The 22,968-nt window shown below is 45.7% G+C and overlaps 1 protein-coding gene across 1 annotated transcript in view; it reads left to right on the forward strand.

Moving 5' to 3' along the window:
- Positions 1 to 22,968, forward strand: part of ctnnal1 (catenin (cadherin-associated protein), alpha-like 1) — a 124,723-nt gene that overhangs the window by 55,640 nt on the left and 46,115 nt on the right. The window contains exons 2-6 of the mRNA XM_083777381.1: positions 292 to 481; positions 8,400 to 8,602; positions 12,312 to 12,431; positions 13,926 to 14,015; positions 20,495 to 20,665. Coding sequence (XP_083633507.1) covers positions 292 to 481; positions 8,400 to 8,602; positions 12,312 to 12,431; positions 13,926 to 14,015; positions 20,495 to 20,665 — 774 coding nt within the window. The remainder of the gene's footprint in view (positions 1 to 291; positions 482 to 8,399; positions 8,603 to 12,311; positions 12,432 to 13,925; positions 14,016 to 20,494; positions 20,666 to 22,968) is intronic.

A 22,968-nucleotide genomic window follows, 5' to 3' on the forward strand; every position in this document is an offset into this window, starting at 1 on the left:
TGATCTTAATGTCTCTGTCTCCACCAGATCACCACCCTGATCACTGATCTTAATGTCTCTGTCTCCATCAGATCACCACCCTGATCACTGATCTTAATGTCTCTGTCTCCACCAGATCACCACCCTGATCACTGATCTTAATGTCTCTGTCTCCATCAGATCACCACCCTGATCACTGATCTTAATGTCCCTGTCTCCACCAGATCACCACCCAGATCACTGATCTTAATGTCTCTGTCTCCATCAGATCACCACCCTGATCACTGATCTTAATGTCTCTGTCTCCATCAGATCACCACCCTGATCAACCACAAGGACAAGCCCAGGAAGTCAGAGCGCACGCTGGCCGCCATTCAGCGTGTGGGCCAGGCGGTCAGCGTGGCGGTGGGCCGCTTCGTGGCCGTGGGCGAGGCCATCGCCCACGAGAACCAGGAGCTGAGGGACGAGATGGGACACGCCTGCTTCGAGGTTCGGAGGGCAGGTTGGTTTGGGTTCCTTTTATTTAACCCATTTTGGGGAGGGATCCCCTTTTAGTGTTAGCATTATGCTATGCTTTAGCTATTGAAAAATAGCAGATCTACAAGCTCATAGCGCGCCACCGAGTGGCGCGCTACGAGCTTGTAGGTCTTAATGGATTAACCCATTCTGACCTGAGATCAGATTCTAAAAATGTCTTCTACATCCTGACAGTATTCTATGTTACTATGTCAGTCGATTTAAAAAATAATAGCATACCTACAAGCTCGTAGCCACCGAGTGGCGCACTATGAGCTTGTAGATCTGCTATTTTTCAATAGCTAACGCCAAAAGGGGTTCCCCCAGAATGGGTTAAAATATGTCTTCTGTTGTCTGTCAGTGGTGCTCAACTTATTTCATGTCGAGGACCCCTAGAACTATCTGTATTTGGCCGTGGACCCCCGTCTGAAAAGACCCCTCCCCAGAAACAAAGATTTGAGTTAAAAACGTTTGCTCTGAAAGAATATATATTCAAAGATGTGCACCACATTTTCAAAACCGCTTAACTCCATTGGACCAAACGTCTAATTTCTCTTTTGGGTCTTGAGCTAAAATGTTCTGGAACCACTGCATTATATTACTCAGCAACACTAAAAAAAATATTTAATTACTGTACCCAGTGTAATTTTGAGAATAAATAAATCACGAATGAATGGATGGATGGGTTCCATCATTCTGATGCTTCAATTCACTGGTGCTTGCATCTGGTCACGCCTCTCTTTGAACAACACTGTTAATAAATATAAATCAATAAACGGTGCATTTATATAGCCCCTTTATCCAAGGCGCTTTACAGAGATTGTGCATTAATACATTCACCCATTCACACACCGATGTCGGGGGAAACCATGCAAGGCAATTTATGGTTTCATAGTCTTGCTCAAGGAGAACTGGACAGTGGACACTAACTCTGTGGGATCCCGGGTTGGAACGGCCGGTCACCGGGTTGGAACGGCCGGTCACTCTACCCCTGAGCCACCGCCATCGTGTCGTAACCCAGTCCGCAGCGACGTGTGGAAGGATTCTGCAATCAGTCCCGTCTTGTTTGTTTGTGCGCTTACTGAGATAATTCGACAACGGATGGATGAGCAGATGTTCGTTGAAAATGACTAATGAAATGAGAAATCAAAATGGCATGAAATGAGAAATTAAGTAATGAAGTGGTGAAAGTACAACTCTGAAAAAAGATTCCCTTGAAACAATCCACTTTTGGTTGGGCATAATTATGCCTCCCTGAGAGAGAGTGTGTACGTGTGTGCGTGCGTGCACGTGCACTATGGCCCTAAGGGCCGATTTATACTCCTATTCTAGAGCCGAATAAAAGTGGGTTCGGTGCTGTAGAGCCTACAAGTACAATGTGACGTTATTTCAAGATTCAAGATTCAATCATTTATTTGCCATGTCAACAAGTTGATAGGAATTTGTCTTGGTTCATACTCAACATATACAGACAACCATATATACACAAACAGGAAGGACAATACAATACAAAAACCAGCAGCATAGGAAATTACATTCAGTTTTTTAAAGTGCTATATGCATATATCTACGAGTTCAGATGTCTAATGGCTACGGGATAAGTACTATCTCTGTATATCTTAATGCTTCTATATCTCCTGCCTGATGGGAGGAGATTGAAGAGGTGATGTGCAGGATGGGAGTTGTCTGCAATGACTTTATTTGCCTTCCTAATTATTCTGGTGGAATAGAGTGAGGAAAGTGTAGGGAGGCTACATCCAATGTTTTTTGATGCGTGACGTACTACTCTTTCCAGCTTTGATTTGTCTTGAGAGGTTGTGTGACCAAACCAGACAAGCATGGAGAAGGTAAGAACACTTTCAATAGTGGCCCTATAGAGCTCTGTAGAGCCTACAATGTGACGTCATTTGAGGTTCGGGGGGGGGGGGGTCATGGTTGGTTCAGGAATAGAGCAGAGGGAACGCATGTTCCCCTCCTGCTTCTCTCCACTTCCACAAATAGACTAAAGTCTAAATATTATTACCCCCCTACGTCACTCTAACGTCCGTCCACTCCGTCCAAAGCACCCGGACTGTCGTCATCGTCTGGATGTCGAAGCTGCCTCTATGCACCCTCTTGGCAGAGTGGAGCCCTCGTCATTATCTGCTAGCGTAGCTCTAATCGGGTCAAAACATCGTACATGTCCATGCGATGTGCGTAACCACGCAGAACATCGTACATGTCCAAGTGATACGTGTTAGTTATGAGTGGGTCGACCTGTAACCTGCGGGTTACGCGCATTGTAACCTGCGGGTCGGGTCAAAGCAATGTTTTTTTTTTTTTTTTTGAAGGGACAGGCAGTAGGCTGACAGGAGATGGGGGGATGACATGCAGTAAAGGCCGTGTCGGGCTCAGGAGTCGGAACCCACGGCACACTGCGACTGGATTACCAGTCAGGTGCCCAGACGCTTAGGCCACCGCCTTGGCCGGGTCAAAGCAATGTTAACTCTTTGGTTGGGGCGGGTTAAATAGTATACACAAGTCGAACTGTAACCTGCGGGTTGACTAAAGAAACTGATGTTTTTGGTGGGGCGGGTTGGGGCGGGTCAAATTATCATGAATGCAGGCACCCACGGGTCGTTCCCCCCCCCCCAAGATTAGCATCACGTAACCACGTGGAACATCGTACATGTCCATGCGATACACATAACCACGTAAAAAACGGCATGTAAATGAGCTTGTGTATCTGCTATTGTTGAATAGCCAACCAATATGCTATGTCGAGGGCTAAAATATAATGTTTCCCGGTTTTTAATGGCTTAGGGAGAAGTCTTCTAAGTTCACTCAGTCTTCACTTCAGACATCTCTCCCGACAGACAGGCCAGGCCTTTCTCTTTGACACTTTCTCCTCACAGTATGTCAATTTTTTTTAAAGCTGATGAATACATTTTTGGCATTGGCATACTGTACCACCGCCGGCAATAGAACTAAGATCTAATCCATGTCTTCTTTGAGAGTTTTGAAGTGTTCTTCGTGCAACAGGGAGGAGGAGGAGGAGGAAAGCTCAGACATCACCTAGCCTCTGGGAGAAACAACCTAGCATCCAGCCCACGTTGTTCTTTGCCTTTTATGCACTGTAATTAATTAATTAATTAGATGAAGGGAGATTTATAGCATTAGCTTAGTCTGTTTGTCTGTCTGTCTGGTGAAAAAGCTTTGTATTTTAAAGTTCTCCAAATTATATCTTCATGTATTTGTGTGACACTGTAGTATGATCAAGTAGGGCGTTAATTCATTAAGTTAAAATATGGACATAAGAGGTTTGGAAAATGCTAATGAATATATCTGCAGATTTAATATTTTTCTCAAAGATTCAGAAGCTACAAAGCTTCCCCATCTCTTTCTATAAAAAATGAATATATATATACTGAGTGATGTGAATGTCAGATTTCGGACTTCTGCCACGCAGAATAGAATATGTTCTTGCCAGTGCAGTCGGGGATCATTTTCGATTGAAGCGGAATGAATGAATGAATGGATGAATGAAGGAATGGATGAATGTATGAATGAATGAATGAATGAATGATGGGGGGGGAATGGCAAAATAGGACTCGGGATGAAAAGGCCTGTGTGCATATGGAGATGGCACAGATGGTTCAGCACAGCACAGTACAGGGCCTAGGGATGGATCTCTGTTCACACTTTAACATCTTCAACATCCACGCACTGGTGAGGGAGTGCGTGCGTGCGTGCGTTCAGTTTTAGCGCGCCTTGTGAGGCCTTCTTGGATGCATTCAGCTGGTTGGTGACATCAGGCTTTGAAGAGCAGCCTGTCGGATGCAATCAGACCGTCTTTTATTTTTAAAGAGCAGCCAGAACGACACAGAGCGACGAGAGCACAGAAACAGCTCTCCTCATATGGTCTGATTACAGCAAAAAAACTAATTCTGACGCACTGGAAAAAGGAGGAGGCTCCTGCATTTAAGCATTGGCTAAATGAAATGACTAGTACGCTTCATCTTGAGAGAATAAGGTATTTCCTGAGGAACAGGGAGAGACAATTTGATGAGGTTTGGCTGCCCCTTGATATGGTTGACTGTACGCCATTTTCTTTTCAGATGTTTTCCATTTTTCAAATTATTATTACTATTTCATTCTATAGTATGCGGTGTCACTGAGCAGCATGGGTGGGAGGGTTGAGGGCTTTTTTTCCTTTTGTTTTCTATAAAATAAAAATGTAATTACATCACAATGTTTGCCAGATAAACAGCTCTCTCTCTCTCTGATTTAGACTCTCTGCTGTTGATCTCTGCATGATGATCTCTTTTGGCATTGGGTCTCTTGCCCAAAGAAACAATATTTTCTCCCTTTTTTGGGCTTGTTTTGCTGCACTGAGTTGCGTCGGTCAGTGTTGTGAGAAATGGATATGGGGGGCGGGGTCATATTACTGCAGAAGCAGTGTGTCGTCTGGTATATGAATGTAGCCTTGTTCTCAGCCCTTTCTTGTTCACCTAATAATGCAGAGAGTGTCTGACTTTTGTCGTATGTACTTCTCCCCGGACCAATCACAGCACTTGTTTCATTCACGGGGAATGTAAACAGATTTGTAAAGCCTCAGCGTAATGTTCCTTAGGGCGGTATACTTCTGTGCGGTATACTTCCGTTTTTAGACACTGAACCGGCTAGGTCTTGTTCAGTCCCTGTGATATGAATATGTAATATTACGATTATAATAATATTATAGTGCGTGTGTGAGAGTGACTTGTACAGTAAGCAAGGTAAACACGAGGTAATGCATCAAATGCATAGAGATGGTAATCTACGATCACAAGTAGACCAAGAATCATCAGATAATAAATAAACTGTACATTGAAACACAAACTATAGGATGCCAGATCAACAGATTAACATGTCATCCGTCTACAACATACATTTTAACCTTTGCGTATAAGACTGCAATGTCGTCAAGGCCACTGTAGGGCAAGTTCTACGGGTTAAGGTGTAGTCTGAAGAGGTGAGTCTTCTGACTCCACATTAGAGGGTAGCACGGGTCTAACCAGAACCCAATACCCGAGAGACCCAGAATATTGACTTGTCCTCCAGGCCAGCGTCTGTTCCATTCCATTTCGGAACGGGTCCAATTTTATGGACCTGTGTGTTACCCTCTGCTCCACATACCTTTGTCTCAAAGTGGTCCAAGGTAGTGTTTTTCTGTTTAAAAATTAGGTGCCTTGCACACGTCCAGTTCCTCTGGTGCTGGACAAAAGGTAGATACTGTACACACAGAGAAGGAGAAGTCTGTACACACTACAGTCTTTGCTCAACAGTGTTCATGTCGGTGTTAAAACGTTATTCAGGACACGACATTTCGGCCTGTGAGCGGCCTTCATTAGGTGACCAGTGTTTTTCTGACCACACAGGGAATGGCTCCGTCAGACCCTTCCCCGCGAGGACCCTGCCGTCAGGCAAAGGCTGGCATAACCGCCAAGCCATGCCACCGTGGTGAACATAACCGCCAAGCCATGCCACTGTGGTGAACATAACCGCCATGCCATGCCACCGTGGTGAACATAACCGCCAAGCCATGCCACCGTGGTGAACATAACCATGCCATGTCGTGCCAACCAGGCAGAGTGATCATCATCCCACAAACTGTATTTGTTTGTGTCTTATTGCATAGCATTTCACATACAGTAGCATCTGTTCCTTTCCTGGTACCCTATGAATAATAGTGAGTCCTCATTGTTGGCTTTCAAGGCGGAATCTGTTCTCGAGAGATTACTTTCAAGGTGTTGACAGCTGGGCACCTTCATTCGTTCATTTGGACTTGATTGCATCACATACGCTATTTATACCTCACTTCCTGTTGTCTTGACACGACGCTGAGGAAGACCTGTTAGGTTGAAACGCGTAAATAAAGCTACGTTGAAAATGACATTTATTATCGTGACTGTGCCCGGCAGTTTTCTCACTTTCACAAGATGTTCCCCTTAGAGGTTTATTAGGATGAAGATAGGGCAGATTGACTGGCCAGGTAGGCATACATGGCATGGATCACTCTCACACTGTCACCAAAAGGGCATTTGGAAAATGTTAGCTGTCTGGCCAGCAGCCGCTCTTAAAAAGCTAGGCTTCAGTAAGACGTGGGGCTGCCATGTAAGGGTTGACAGTTCAGAGAGAGGGGCAGAGACACCGCAGGCCGGGAAAGAGAGAGATAAAGTGGTGGAGCCTCCATCTGCCACCGCCAGACCGATGCACGGAGGTTGTGAAACGACCAGACCGATGCTCAGACAGTGCATGGAGGTTGTGAAACGACCAGGGTTCTTTGTTATTACGTGCATTGTTTACAACACTAGTCATTGTCATTCCAGCGCGCGAGTTGTTTGTTTTTCTCTCTCTGCAGCAGCGCTTAAGAAGAAGAGGAAGAAGCCTCACGAGACAGCCGTGATCTGTGAACACATTCTCCACATGTTCATATTCTTATTATGCATAATGCATCACACACACAAACACAAATACATAATACACACACACACACACACACACACACACAAATACATAATACACACATACATATATAATACACACACTGATCGTACTACAGCGTCACACAAAAGCATCAACAGTATGCAAAAAAAAAACGGCCAAAGCTGCATATCCGCAAGCTCAAAAACACGTTGGGTGGCAGTGGCTCAGGGGTAGAGTGACTGGATTGGAACCGCAAGATTCCCAGTTCGAACCCGCGGGCTCCCCCAGAGTTAGTGTCGAAGTGTCCTTGAGCAAGACACTGAACCCCTAATTGCTCCCGATGTGCTGGTTGGTGCCTTGCATGGTTTCCGCTGCCATCGGTGTATGAATGTGTGTGTGAATGGGTGAATGTAATGCACAATCTATGTAAAGCGCCTTGGATAAAGGCGCGATATAAATGCACCATTTACCATTTATGTAAAGCGCCTTGGATAATTAAAGGCGCTATATAAATACACCATTTTGGGGGGGGGGGGGGGGGTTGTGGGGGGGGGGGGTGGGGGGGAAACTATATGGTCTCCCCAGGTTTTCCAACACAATTTTAACAATGAAATAGGTGGTGGGAGATCAATGGTTGAGCGTTGGGGAGCCGAGGCCAGGTCCAGCAGCGCTCCGGGTGCAGGTTTTTGGAGATACAATGAAAAAGGAATACCCGCACTCCCTTGAGTAGTTTCCTATGGACTTATTTATTTTCAGAATACACACAGCAGCAGCAGTCTATAGAGAAACGGACGTGTTTCAAACACCGCTGCTGTGTGTATTCTGAAAATAAATGTGTTCATATTAGTGCGGATATTCCTTTTTTCAGCACTATGGAACACTCGGTGAACGTAAATGCTAGGATTGTCATTTTCATTTTGTGACTGACTCCAAAGACTGATGGTGTACAAGTTGTTTACAAGGCTGCATTCTGTCGTGCGTGCCAAGCTGTCATTCTCTTGTATTATTTCCCACCACGGAGTAACCTTGCGTCTCAGAGGACAGTCAAGACTGGCAGTGTCGGTAGGCCAATCAGAGGCAGGCGGGGCGTTACCATGTCTATGCTCTGACGCAAAATAGATTCACGCTTTACTAACGATCATGAAGACGACCATAGTCGACACTTTTTCATGACTGGCTCCCTCTAGGCTGCCTCTAAGCCAATGGAAGACTTACCCATAAAACCCATAGTCTGAACAGCTGCTGTTGTGTAAGGAGTTTATATGACAATGCAAGTGAGAAGTGGAACGCGAGTGGCAACAGAAGCTAATGTTATGACTCGCTAACTGAGAGCTTGCCGCACCCGACAGTTATTGTTCTTGTTGCACTGTTGTAATCATATCTAAATGAAAATCACAAAAAAGACAAACCCGACTAAAGGAATGCATTTTACCCCCCCCCCCCCCTCCTCCTCCCAGGCGACGCCATAGCCCAGCTGACGGATGTGACCACGACGACGCCGGCCCCTTCCCCGGTGGACGGCGGGGGTCCGCGCAGCGTGGCGTCCAGCGAACGCACGGGCATGGTGAAGGCGGCGCGTCTGCTCCTGTCGTCCGTCACCAAGGTCCTGGTGCTCGCCGACCGCATCGTCATCAAGCAGATCATCACCTCACGCAACAAGGTACTGTCTGGGAACGTCTCTATAGTGGCTAATATTTGGTCATTTATCAATGCAACTTCAGTTTAACCCATTCTGACCTGAGATCAGATTCTAAAAATGTCTTCTACATCCTGACAGTTTTCTGAAAAAGCTACCGGTATGTTTCTATGTCAGTGGTTCTTCGATTTAAAAAAAATAGCAGACCTACAAGCTCGTAGCGCGCCACTCGGTGGCGCGCTATGAGCTTGTAGATCTGCTATTTTTCAATAGCTAAAGCATAACATTATGCTAACACCAAAAGGGGTTAAATAAAAAGTATGAAGTTATTTGGGGCGGCGATGGCCTAGTGGTTATGGCGTGCACCACATATAGACTCCCAATAAAGGCAGAAAAGTATAACGTTATTTTCAATCTGTCACATTTATTGCCTAAGTAATCAATACTAAAACCCGCTTCACTGCCATCAAAATGGCCCAATAAAACAAATGAAACATAACTCGGGAAACTCGTGTTTAGCAGGGAAAGACATGTGGTGGCAAAAATGCATATAAACACTATGGTATTGATTCATTGAATGTAGCCTAACTAGTAGATGATACTCTACACTCTAATTACCACCTGGTCTTCACTGACAAACTCATTAGAGACTGCCGACTCATGTGAACCTATTTCAAACTGTGTGAGTTAACTATAGAATAGAGTCCATTTAAGGAATGACCATCTCTTGTTACTCCTGAAACTCTGTACACTGCAGACACTATCGATTAACTCTGGAAAGTCGTGTTTAGCAGTCAAACTGTATGATATAAATGCTGGTGCTGTATGTAGTAACCATGTAATTCAGGGGTCTCAATATTCCAAGAAAGTTTGAGAACCACTGCTTTAGATGCACACACAAGGATTTGAGGATTTCTTTTTTAACGATTCCCTCCCTCCCTGGTCTGATTCTATGTACTATTCTGTGTACACAAATCATGCAAAAGCACTTTTACTTGAGCAGGATATTCCAGCCTTGCACACTGTACGTGCGAGTTCACGGTGACGCACACAAAACCGTGGGGGAAACAACAACAGAAGTGTGTTTTCCATCTTTCGTCTAACACAAAGCAGGCACATATTATGTTTATGCACAACATTTACTGTATTCTGTTCTGTGTTTTTCCACACTGTCCCTCCTTAATGCTTGTTCTTTTATGTGCACAATGCAAATGCACATACAGTACATGTACAGATGTTCACATAAACAGAGATGCACAGTTTGCACACTCTATTTCACCGCTTAGCCGACTCCACCTTAAAGCACATTCTTTTTCCTTTGTTGGCGTTGGAGAAAGAACGGATGTCTGGCTGTAATTGAAGGCAAACGGCACCCTTTAAACTGCCACATAAAACCTGGGCAAAGCCCGCCGATCCATCCTGTACCTGGCTATCCTCCTAGCAAATTAGGTGCTATGTATATATTGCATGTACTGTTGGACAGACGCAAGAGTGGAAAACACTGCTGGCCTCAATCACGTCTGGTTAGCTTTGTTTGGACAGACAAGATGACAGCTCCGCGCTCCCGACATTAGCTGGCAAACGCAATTACATCCTCTGCCCTTTTGCCGTCTGGCTTTGGTAAAAGCCAGAGGGCTGCTTTGCTGTGCTGGGCAGCCTAGCATTAGCAGCTAATTTAGTTTTAGTCACCGGAAAGGCTACACTTAGGAATCTCTTGGGGTTTCACCGACATCATTACATCAGTTGTAAGGTTAAACAAACTACGTATACAGTCTGGACTCTGGAGTTCTGCTAACAGGTACTATTGATCTTAATACCAGGCATTTCACTTATTAATCCTGTATTGGAAATAAAATGCAAGGTTCTACTGACACTGATATTTGATTATGTTTTGATTATTTTATTAGACAATAAAAAAATGTAAACAGTACAGGGTACAGTCAGGCACCTTGGTCCAAAAGGATACCACCGGAGAAAGATCTTGCGCTTTCCATTCGGGTCCTACTGTATATGCATTCATTCACAATCACAACAACAACAATTAGATATCTCAAAAACATGATAACACATTATGATAACTCTATGGACCCCCAGGTTTTCCAACACAATTTTAACAATGAATCTTCAAAAGTTTTCTGTTACCTTTCCAAAATATTTTATCCCATTTCCAGGCCTATAGCAAGCAACCATACGATGTGCCACCCCAGTGTGCAATATCTGTGCTGTCTGGAAGAAACCAGCTAACTCCAAAATGTACATTTTTCAGGAAATGAAAAAGCATCCAGCTCAAGTGGAGTTGGGAGATTGTCAAAGCGCTTTTTAATCCTTTTCATTGGTTCAATTTTTTAACCAACACACAGACATAGAGTGTTCAATGGCACTGATTTATATATATATATATATATATATATATATATATATATATATATATATATATATATATATATATATATATAAAAGGCTAAACGGGTGGAGTTAGCTGGTTTGGCACATAGTTTGACGATCCAATGGAGTTGGGAGGTTTTCCCCGAATCACTTTTCAATACAACCAGATGCTACCCAGGGAAAAGTAGTTTCAGCCATGGACTGTTTCAGATGCTCATACTGGGACTATTCTATGTATGCTCAAAAATGGGGGGTGCAAGGCTCGGCAAACATAACTAAATGAATAAAAAGAAAAACTACTGTACAAAAGAGAGGAACTACTCCTGAGTTTTAGTGATGGTTGTCAGTTCCCACCTGATGTCGTGCGGTAGTTCCAACTGCTCAAGACCATATTGAATAACGGCGAGCTTGCACAATGTCTTAAGACTAGGACTTAATTCTAGGATGTACAGGTCACAGATGTAAGTGGGGTTTTCAGCATCAAATGATGTGATGATGATACAATCTCCCTGTACCACGCAACAGCATGTAAGAGATTCCTGAGGTGGGGCTTCCCCCTTGGTCTCAACCTCATTCCAAGCGAAGGTCTCTGGATGGAATTTCCTCATACTAAATGTCATATCGTCACCACATATGTACAGCCCTCCATTATAGGCCAAGGCTGAACGTGCTCCTGGAAGAAGCTGTGAAGAAGGCGATCTCAGCCAGAGGTTGGTCTCTGTGTCAAAGACTCTGATGGTTTGGATGATTTCAAAGGAGCCTTCATGCCAGTCGTGCTGTCTACCCCCAAAAACGAACATCTTTTTCCCGATGAATGTGGCAGTGTGATGCGCTGAAACAGGTGGGCGAGTAGTGCCTCTGCTGTTAATTAAGGACCAGACCATTGTGCTGGTGTCTAACTTGTAGGTGTCGTTAATGTCCATTGACCTTCCGTTGACCCCCCTGTGGATATACATAACCTTGCCAAGGACACAGGCTGAGTGCGCACCCCTTGCGTCGGGTACAGTCCCAGAAACCTCGGGTTTGGACCATTCGTGAGTGTCCACATCAAAGGCATGAAGCACATTGTAGCACTGTTTTTCGTCTTCAAACCAGCCATTCCCTCCCCAGATGTAGATGATATCTTCTATCGGAACAGCTGTGTAGAGGTGGTGGACAAGGTGACGATATCCTGTAGGTAGAACTAGGACGGCGCACAAGTTGGGCTCTTCTGTCATTGACACTGCAAAACGTGGTTTTAACAGTGGTCTCCCCTCCCCTTGTTCCCCTGTCCTCTTAGGTCCTGGTAACGTGGTTCTAACAGCGGTCTCCCCTCCCACCCCCTGTGTTCCCCTGTGTGTCCTCTCAGGTCCTGGTGACTTTGGATCATCTGGAGAGGGTCAGCACCTTCCAGGAGTTTGTTCAGATCTTCAGCCAGTTTGGCAACGAGATGGTGGAGTTCGCCCACCTGACCGGGGACAGGCAGAATGTAAGTAGAACCACAACCGCAAAGCGTCAATTTCACGGACCCCATAACTCATTAGATCAAGGAGAATTCCATGCTAGAAGGCTTTCTTACCTTTCGTTGCAGTTGTTAGGTCCGCACCAAAGTGGACCAGGTGTCATTTTGTGCAAAAACGCATTATTGGCTATTTCCCCTACCCCGCCATAAGCCCTGAATGGGGTGCTGGGTTTTAGTGCTAATTCACTTATTTACATTGCTCGAAAATCATTTTTTGAGTGGTGCAACCACTCCAAGGAACAGCTTTGTCCCTATGGGACTATGTGACTGTGTTACTATGTTTAGAGTACCAATAGGGGGTGCTGTTGCACCACTCGCTTCAGACTGGTCTGATTTATTCCTCTCTTCATAGACTTGCATGGAGCTCACAAAGTCTTGCGAGATCTCGCGATAGACGATACTTCACGCTTTACGGCTGGAACACAGCAACAGGGTTACTATGCAGTAAAGTGTCATGCTACACATACTGTTGACATTATGAAGAATGGATTTATACAAAAAAATGGAAATAGCACTAAAACCCAGCACGTCACTCAGGGCTTATGGTGGGGATCTACTTATACTTTGATGAACACGGTGTTGTGAAATAGCTGATCTATACCTCCTGAATAATAATAATAATAATAATAATAATAATAGCTGACGTATGATCTCACAAGATTGTAGTGAGATTGTAAATCTGCTATGTATGAAAATATACATATCATCTCTGTCTGGTGGAAACCTCCTATGTCCAAAAAGATTCAAATAAAAAAATAGCTATCTATAGTAAGACCTACGAGAAGAAGTAGCAGATCTACAAGCTCAAAACACGTCGCTTTGCACTGCGTTTCGAGCTTGCAGATCTGCTACTTTTGCTGCTTTTTCTTGCTCATTCTCTGTAGTATGAGCATTGTAGTAGGGTGTTGATTTATGAAAGAAACGCATAAAGATAAGAGATTTCTGCCTGACAGCATCTATATAGTTTTCCGGTCGTACTTTAAAACACACATCACGTTCTCTCTCATCCGCTATCACTCTTGTATGTGGCAAGTAGCTCTCTAAAGCATCATCCCCTCCTCCCCCTCCTCCTCCTCATCCTCCTCATCATCATCATCATAATTCACTCCCGCTCGCGCTATGCTCGCCGGCTGCATCTATTCAGGCCGCGGCAAGCGCCCGGGCTGTGGCCATAATGACAGATTGTCATCTCTCCACGTCCTTGTGGAGAGAGTTGATTCAGCTGTCGGCCGCCTCGCTCAGGCAACTCGTCTCTCCTGGGGGGCCATGCAGCTTAAAACTGCATTTTAGATGCAACATTTTTGTCATCTGACATATTTAGTTTGTATAGTTCCAATGTACAATATTTAAATCTTTTGATAGTATAATGCTTAGACTGACGGTAGTTTTGTGTGTGTGTGTGTGTGTGTGTGTGTGCGTGTGCGTGTGCGTGTGCGTGTGCGTGTGTGTGTGCGCGTGTAGGACCTGAAGGACGAGAAGAAGAAGGCGAGGATGGCAGCAGCCAGGGCCGTGCTGGAGAAATGCACCATGATGCTGCTCACCGCCTCCAAGGTATACACACACAGCAAGTTTCCAATTGAGTGATTGAATACTTTATATTATAAACAGGTGAGTTAACAGCACATGCGTACTCATTTGTAAGTGCCCTTGGTCTGCCAAGGGGTCGTCTCCTCCCAGTGGAACCAAGCCCCGGCCAACCGAGAGGAAGCATTGAAGCCAAATGGACGAAATGCTGGAACGAAAGTATAGGAACTGCAGCTCGAGCCGAACTGGGCCTAAAACATGAGCGTGTTGGCGTATACCGCCGCTGTCGAGGCGGTACTCATTTGTGACGCACGCACGTACTCACAAACGACTTGCGGTGCTTGTTCATGCTTTTGGCCTCGGCGTGTTCTTGAATGCAATACCAGTGACGTTTTAGGCCCCAAAATGGCCGGAGCCCGCCACTTTTCCAACCAGGAAGAAGGGGTGAAAAGGGAGTGGGTGTGCAACTCCATGCAAGTGGATTTCAGGTTCCGTCTCTTTTATTTATAACTCTGAGTGGGACGTGCAGCGATGACCTAAATGAAGACGTAACTATGATGACTAAAAACAATTTTGTCAACAAATAAAAAAAAAAAATTATAGGGAGGGACTAGTGGGGAAGAGATCCAGTAGAAGTCATTTTGGTTGCTCACCAGCTCGCGTCGCAGCGTGACATGTAACTTGTGAGCTTGTAGATCGGCTATTTTCAGCATGCAAACAAGCGCAAAATCAGGCATTACGGCACCATCAAGGATTTTGCCAAAATCAACTCTGGTTGGCAGCTTTCCAAGTGACTCTCGTGGATGGATGACCGTATTTCTCACCCTATCTCTAATGGGAGAGGCCAGCCATTCTCGTGTGAGAAAACTAATCTCAGCCGCTCGTATCTGTGATCTTATTCCTTCACACTTGTGGGTGAGTGTTAGGGACAAAGATTGCTCGGTAGACAGAGAGCTTTGCCTTCTGGCTTGGCTGTCTTTTTCGTCTTTTCGGTACAGCGACTGCAATGCCACTCCTGTTGCTCCGATTCTCCGGCCGATCTGAAAAGATGTGCCCAGTGAATTGTAAAAGTTCATTTTACTGTCAGGGGGAAACGGGCAGAGCTCTGTGAAGCAGCACTCGAGTTGAAGTGGCGAGGGAGCTTGCATTAGGCTGCATGTATTATTATCATTGAATGTGTTGCAGGTGGATTCAATCATGGCTGATCAAAGGCTCACTTCTCATTACCTTTAAGTAGCAGTGCACTGCTGCACTCAGCCCAGTGGCGTACTGTTGGTTTCCATCGCGTCATTGGTGGAAGAATAGCCTCAGTGACCTCTTTTCTCTCAACGAGAGCAAGCCGATGTTCTTGTTGGGGCAGGACGGTGCAGAGCAGTGCTGAAAGAAGTACTCAACCACATTAGGGGACACGTGTGGCCCCCAGAGGTCCCTGGGTGCCAAAGGCGCGCCGTATCTGCACCCAACTCGGCACCAAACAAACACTGTTCAAGGGTCTGCCATGACAATAGCCCCATGTGGCCCCCAGGTGACATGTCAAGGGCCCTCGGGCGCCAAACACAATTACTCTGTTCAGAGGTCACACCAGGGGCCACGTCGGGCAACCGGCTGGCCAGGGGGAGGCGGTTTAGAGACCAGGATTACTGCATGTTCTATGTGAGGGTACCTACTGTATACCCGAGGGGACACAGGGAGAACATGCAAACTCCACGCAGAAAGACCCTTTGCCATGCAGTCAAACTCTAAAAGGATACCGGTATCACCGAAAACATTCCATTCAGGTCCTGAAGATAATATGAGCAACCTGGATTCACTCGTTGTAGTTTACAACGAGGTACAGTAAGTTGTAGTATGTGTTGTTTATACTATAGTGCAGGGTTCCCCAATAGGCGGCCTGCGGGCCATTTGCGGCCCGTGGAGTGCCACCTTGTGGCCCCTGGAAGAAAAGGGGGTCCCAGATATACATGGCATTAAATGGGGGTCAGTAGCCTATGCATGTCAAACTGGGCATCCTTTTCAAATGGGGTCTTACCCTGAAAATGAATTTTCATTGCAAAACCTCGACTTTGCGCGTGCGGACTCGGCCCCCAGCCTGGTACCCTAGTTAAAATATGGCCCTTGAGGAACATTAATTGGGGAACCCTGCTATAGTGTTTGTAATAGGAGACCATTCTTGACAGCAAAACCATATGTAAAACATTCTCTTTGAAGCTGGTCCTGGATCTCTCTCTACAGTAGGACGTCCTCAGACAAGCCTTCCATCGTCGCTTCCAGTCATCCCAGTTCTCCATACATCCGGCCAGCTCGTTGGTGCTTTGTGCTCCTGCATCTTTCTTGAGTACATCCACATAATGTTAATGTGGGACGACCTCGTGACCGGTGCCCATGTGTTGGTTCCCTCAGTGGGGCGTCCTGGTGACCGGTGCCCATGTGTTGGTTCCCTCAGTGGGACGACCTCGTGACCGGTGCCCATGTGTTGGTTTCCTCAGTGGGGCCGTCCTGGTGACAGGTGCCCATGTGTTGGTTCCCTCAGTGGGACGTCCTGGTGACCGGTGCCCATGTGTTGGTTTCCTCAGTGGGGCCGTCCTGGTGACAGGTGCCCATGTGTTGGTTTCCTCAGTGGGACGTCCTGGTGACCGGTGCCCATGTGTTGGTTTCCTCAGTGGGACGACCTCGTGACCGGTGCCCATGTGTTGGTTTCCTCAGTGGGGCCGTCCTGGTGACAGGTGCCCATGTGTTGGTTTCCTCAGTGGGACGTCCTGGTGACCGGTGCCCATGTGTTGTTTCCTCAGTGGGACCTCCTGGTGACCGGTGCCCATGTGTTGGTTCCCTCAGTGGGACGTCCTGGTGACCGGTGCCCATGTGTTGGTTTCCTCAGTGGGGCGTCCTGGTGACCGGTGCCCATGTGTTGTTTCCTCAGTGGGACCTCCTGGTGACCGGTGCCCATGTGTTGTTTCCTCAGTGGGACCTCCTGGTGACCGGTGCCCATGTGTTGGTTCCCTCAGTGGGACGACCTCGTGACCGGTGCCCATGTGTTGGTTTCCTCAGTGGGACGTCCTGGTGACCGGTGCCCATGTGTTGGTTTCCTCAGTGGGAGCTCCTGGTGACCGGTGCCCATGTGTTGGTTTCCTCAGTGGGACCTCCTGGTGACCGTTGCCCATGTGTTGGTTTCCTCAGTGGGACCTCCTGGTGACCGGTGCCCATGTGTTGGTTTCCTCAGTGGGGCGTCCTGGTGACCGGTGCCCATGTGTTGTTTCCTCAGTGGGACCTCCTGGTGACCGGTGCCCATGTGTTGGTTTCCTCAGTGGGACCTCCTGGTGACCGGTGCCCATGTGTTGGTTTCCTCAGTGGGACCTCCTGGTGACCGGTGCCCATGTGTTGTTTCCTCAGTGGGACCTCCTGGTGACCGGTGCCCATGTGTTGGTTTCCTCAGTGGGACCTCCTGGTGACCGGTGCCCATGTGTTGTTTCCTCAGTGGGACCTCCTGGTGACCGGTGCCCATGTGTTGGTTTCCTCAGTGGGGCCTCCTGGTGACCGGTGCCCATGTGTTGGTTTCCTCAGTGGGGCGTCCTGGTGACCGGTGCCCATGTGTTGTTTCCTCAGTGGGACCTCCTGGTGACCGGTGCCCATGTGTTGTTTCCTCAGTGGGACCTCCTGGTGACCGGTGCCCATGTGTTGTTTCCTCAGTGGGACCTCCTGGTGACCGGTGCCCATGTGTTGGTTTCCTCAGTGGGACCTCCTGGTGACCGGTGCCCATGTGTTGGTTCCCACAGCACCAGTTTGCTGGCTGGCAGCTCTTGGTGTCTTTGGCAAGTCTCATTCTCCTGGCTGTTATTTTGGATTTTGTTTTTTGGCTTAGTTATAGTTATTGGATATTATTCTTTTGTATAGTTTTGAATTGGTCTAGTACCACAGCGGAGACCGCATATGCGAGAAAAAAAAAAGATATTTCCATGAATTCAAAGCTTCGTGGGGTGAGTAATTGATTTTTTTTGTAGGTGAAGTATTCCCTTCTATGTCGTCAAACGGTGAATCCAGCACCTCTCACTCACACTACAGAACCGCCAGCAGCAGCTGTGGACGATGATGTCAAATTATCTCTCGGGAGGAGAAAAACAAAATGCAGCTATTAAAGGCGTAGTGAAATGAAGAAGACGTTTTTCACACTTTTAGACCATATCCGTGGTCATCATATGGGCATACCTAACAATGGATGCCAAAAAATTGGGAAAATTCTCATTTCTGTGTGTTTTTATATCAAAAGTCCATAAAAACGATTGTATTATTTATTTATTAAAACGAAAACGTGCTGCGTGATGACGTGTAGAGATACACATCGATAAAAGCCAATAAAAATGAAGCTCACCCGTTTAATTCCCCATATCTGCGCATCCGTCCAACACAGCTGCTTCTGATTACAGAAATCCTCCGTTTTTATTTCCATTCAAGATAACATCCAGACAGTGTATTACTCGGTTTCAACTTAATCATCACGCTAAAATATGTATCTGAAAACATTATAGGGTAGAAATAAGCCACATAACAGTAAACTGGTTGTGCTGGCCAACCATCTGATTTATAAACAAACACACACCACGCTGTTGCGCATACCATAGCTACCGTCCCTAGCTACCGTCCCATCGCCTGAAGGGATGCGACACTCTGATTGGTTCAGAAACTTCAGACCGGTGTTTCATGTTGAAACTTCAAAATAAATTGACCACCATTTCTGTTTCCCTACACCTTTAAGCCCCGGGCTGGCACCGGTCCCAATCCAGAAGGGTGTCTGTATTTAAAGTCCAGTTCATAATATCTGGGCAGTGGGTAACATGGACATCTGTTAGGTGACTGCATGCCATGTGCCAGTGCCTAGGCTGTCTGCTCAGGGCCCGCTGCACAAACCTCTTATCTCCACATCTTCACTTTTTGTATTTTTGCCCTCCTATGCACAGCTTTGAGTGTTTGTGTAAACACAAACATTGAAGACAAAAGTGTGTAAACACAAACATTGAAGACAAACGTGAGGATGCAAATTGTGATTGGCTAGAATGAGATGATGAGAATGAGATAATGATAATAAGAGCGCCCCCTCACTTCACACAGGTGTGATTTTTCTTCTTAAATTAACGCCCTGCATACCATACTCAGTGGCCTTGTGGTTAGAGTGTCCGCCCTGAGACTGGGAGGTCAGCTGTTCGATCCCCGGCCGGGTCATACCAAAGACACTGCTTGGCACTCATCATGTCGAGGGGGTGTACTTGTACATCGAGCTGCATGATCATACTACAGTATCACACAAAAGTAGCAGAGCCACAAGCTCAATGCGCGGTGTGAAGTGACGCACCTTGAGCTTGTAGATCTGCTTTTGAATTTGCATCCTGAAGAGTCACGTCGGTTTTCTGGACGGATGAGCTTTCCACCCGACAGATCATTGTGACATAGCCAGCGGACCTGGAGCAGATTGGGTTGTCAGGATGATCCTTCGACGACAGATGAAGTGATTCTGACAAAAGCTTTAGTTAAAACCAAACATGGGAAGTTGGGAACAAAGAACAACAGATGGAACGACGACGTTCACATTGTCTACAGAAGGTCCGTGCATGCAGCAGCAGCCCATGTTAAATGTGCTAACCCAGAACACCCAAATCAGGAAGCTTTGGAAGAATTTCACAACTCTCAGGGGCTGAGTTAACAGTCGTTAACACTGGCTAATTTATTCAAGCCCTAAACCACTCTTCTAATCTCATGTCCTAACTATCCCCTCCGTATTCTCAGTGCGTCATAATGCAGATTTGTTTGGACAGAAGCAGAGCCATATAAGCAGAGTTGCAGCAGCACCTCCCTTCACTTCATCGTGCCAGTCTTTTACGACGACTTCTATTGGAGAATAGTGACAATGTCCTGAACCGGACGTTTACGGAATGCACTGGAGTCTATTAGCGTTTGTCACTATTTGGAGTCGCATGAACCATGTGACGGGAACCCCGTTTCTGCCCCTGGACACAAGCATTGAGCCATTGTCGCATGTGGGTTAGAATGCAAAAAAATAAAGAAACATGGCAAATATGGCGATAAATATGGTGATTCCCCAAAATACAAAACACATGCTGGCAGGGGGGAAAAAGAACACCGCTTTGACTCTGGGAAATGATCAGCTCATCTGTCTGTCTCACACCAAATTCAGCTCAAAATCAGGCACATGTGGGGAGAAAGCACGCAAGCGCCACTTTAACCATTATTTAAAACTTTAGCTGTTGAAAAATAGCAGATCGTAGCGTGGCACTCTCTGTGCCACGCTATGAGCTTGTAGATCTGCTATTTTTGAAAAACCTTGGAAAATTGTGCAAATCTTTGAATATATATTTTTAAAGCTAGCATTTGTAACTCAAATATCTTTGTTTCTGGTGGTACCTGGAACTAAATATAACTTGGAACTTGGTTCCTTGACATGAAAGAGTTTGGGAACCACAGTCATAAACACATAAAATAACATTCCTCCTCCTCCACAGACGTGTCTCAGACACCCGGACTGCGAGTCGGCGCGCATGAACAAAGACGCCGTGTTCCAGCGCATGCGCTGTGCCCTGGAGCAGGTCATCGACATCGTCACAGAGTCGCGGAGCTCCGGCGACAACAAGGTCCTTCCCGCCAGCATCTACAACGGCATCAAGGACTTCAAGGTACGATCCCATAGCACACAAAGTTCGGAGACTTAACCCATTTTGGGCAGGAACCCCTTTTGGTGTTAGCATTATGCTATGCTTTAGCTATTGAAAAATAGCAGACCTACAAGCTCATAGCGCGCCACCGAGTGGCGCGCTACGAGCTTGTAGGTCTGACATAGAAACGTAGCTTTTTGTTTTTTTAGAATCTGATCTCAGGTCAAAATGGGTTAACTTTTGGTCCATTATTTCTCCACTTTCATAATACCAATTGGTATTGTATCTTATATCATTTTAAACATTGATTAGTCACCTTTACAGCGAGGTATAGCAAGTAGGGATGGGATATTCCTGGAATGAGTAACACTGATAAACGTGTGGGTTGCACCCCAAAAAGGTGGCGAGGAGGCTCCACTTCCCTCTTTATATTTTACTCATGATCAGAGCTTCCGTTGCAACAGACTGTATGACGGAAGCATTTGAAAGTTGCGAGAGGCAACAAGTCTGGCAGCGTGAGACTAGATCCCATTATGATAAGAACCCTGTTGTGCTTCTTTAGTGAAGTGATTCTCATGCTTTTTCAATTTTGATAACGATTTTAGGCCACCGTGTACCTGAGTACAGTACCTGAGTTATATTACCAAATAGATGTTTTATTATTAAATGAATGAAAATAAAAAACAAAATGTTGTCCCTTGGAACAAAACAAAAACCAAAGAACACATTTCACGTGAAAACATAACCGGTCAGGAAATTGATTTGAATGTAAATCATAATACTTTTACAAATACAGTATGTTATTAGACACATTCCAGTACCATAACATGTATTTTCTCACAGATACAAGATCCAAAAAGAAATAACAAACTCAAATGTCCAACACTGTTCAAATTCAAATTCAAAATCCTCAAATTCAAAAGAAGCAAATCTACATACAAGCTGCTTATATACACACGCCGCTTTTCGAGCTTGTAGATCTGCCACTTGTGTGTGAGGCCGTAGTATGATCAAGAAGGGCGTTAAAATGTCGAAAAATCACACAAAACAAAGATGCAGAGAAAAGAGGTTTCTACCCCGACGAGGCGACAGCAACAAGTATTACATATTCAGGGGGTAGAGAAGGTTAAAGGAATGCTTCATCGGCTCAGGCTCAGGGCAGGAGTTTCACGGAGACCATGAAGGCCATGCGGCCTCCGTGGTCTCTCACTTTCGCCTTCTTCTCTGCCCGTTAAGATTTAAGATTATACAAAATGGCAGTTTTCTGAAAAACATGATATCACTGATGCTCAAACTTTTCATGTCAAGGACTCACAGAATTATCTGGCCGCCGACCCCCATCTGAAAATATGTTGTTCCAGGGACCCCCCAGAAGCAAATATTTGAGTTAAAAAGATTTCACAGCCTGGGCCGTGGCATAGCGGTCCAGGCACCTTGGCCGGTAGCCCAAGTCTGGCAGTGTGCCGCGGGTTCGACTCCCGATCCCGACGGCCTTTACTGCATGTCACCCCCCCATCTCTCTCCCCATTGTCCTAAGGCCACAAAAAAACATTAAAAAATAAAATAAAGAAACCTTCACATTGAAAGACTATAATATTCAAAGATTTGCGCCACATTTATAATAGCAGAAAATAGCAGATCTATAAGCCTGTGTGCCACGCTATGAGCTTGAAGATCTGCTATTTTTCAACAGCTAAAGTTTAGTATAATGATTAAAGTGGTTAAAAGCTATAAGGCGACAGAGATGCGTTCCAGGTTCTAGTGGCTTAAGCAGCAGTGCGCTGCCTCAGGTCCTCGGGTCTAAATGTGAGGTCACAGTGGCCTTGAGGCGCTGACCACACTGTCCCTGCTCATTGTGCCGTTCCGTTTTCCCCCATGCCCCGGCCGTGTCCTGCCAAATACAGTTCCCAAAACAATCTATTGACAACGGAGCGGAAAAAAACATAACGTTTCGGCCTCAGGGGCCTTCGGTCAGGTCAATAAATAGTTTTGGGAGCTTTTTAAAACGGTGTGCGGATCTCCTCTGTCCTTTCTTAGTTATTATATTCTTTTGGATCCTGCACCCGTTGAAATTTGTGGATGTGTGATTGTGCGTGCACCTCTTGACCACTGTCAAATACAGTTCCCAGTGGTGGGAGCAGGTAACCAAGTACATTAACTTAAGTACTGTACTTATATACATTATATATAAACTATACTTTTACTTATACTCTACTGCATCTCAGAGGCAAATTATTGTACTTTTACTCCCACAGAATTATTTGAAAACGTTAGTTACTTTTTAGATTACAAAATGTATTACAAAACATACATTAAGCATACAT

This window comes from Protomyctophum parallelum (genome assembly GCF_964188405.1).
Source record: "Protomyctophum parallelum genome assembly, chromosome: 1".
Taxonomy (NCBI): Eukaryota; Metazoa; Chordata; class Actinopteri; order Myctophiformes; family Myctophidae; genus Protomyctophum; species Protomyctophum parallelum.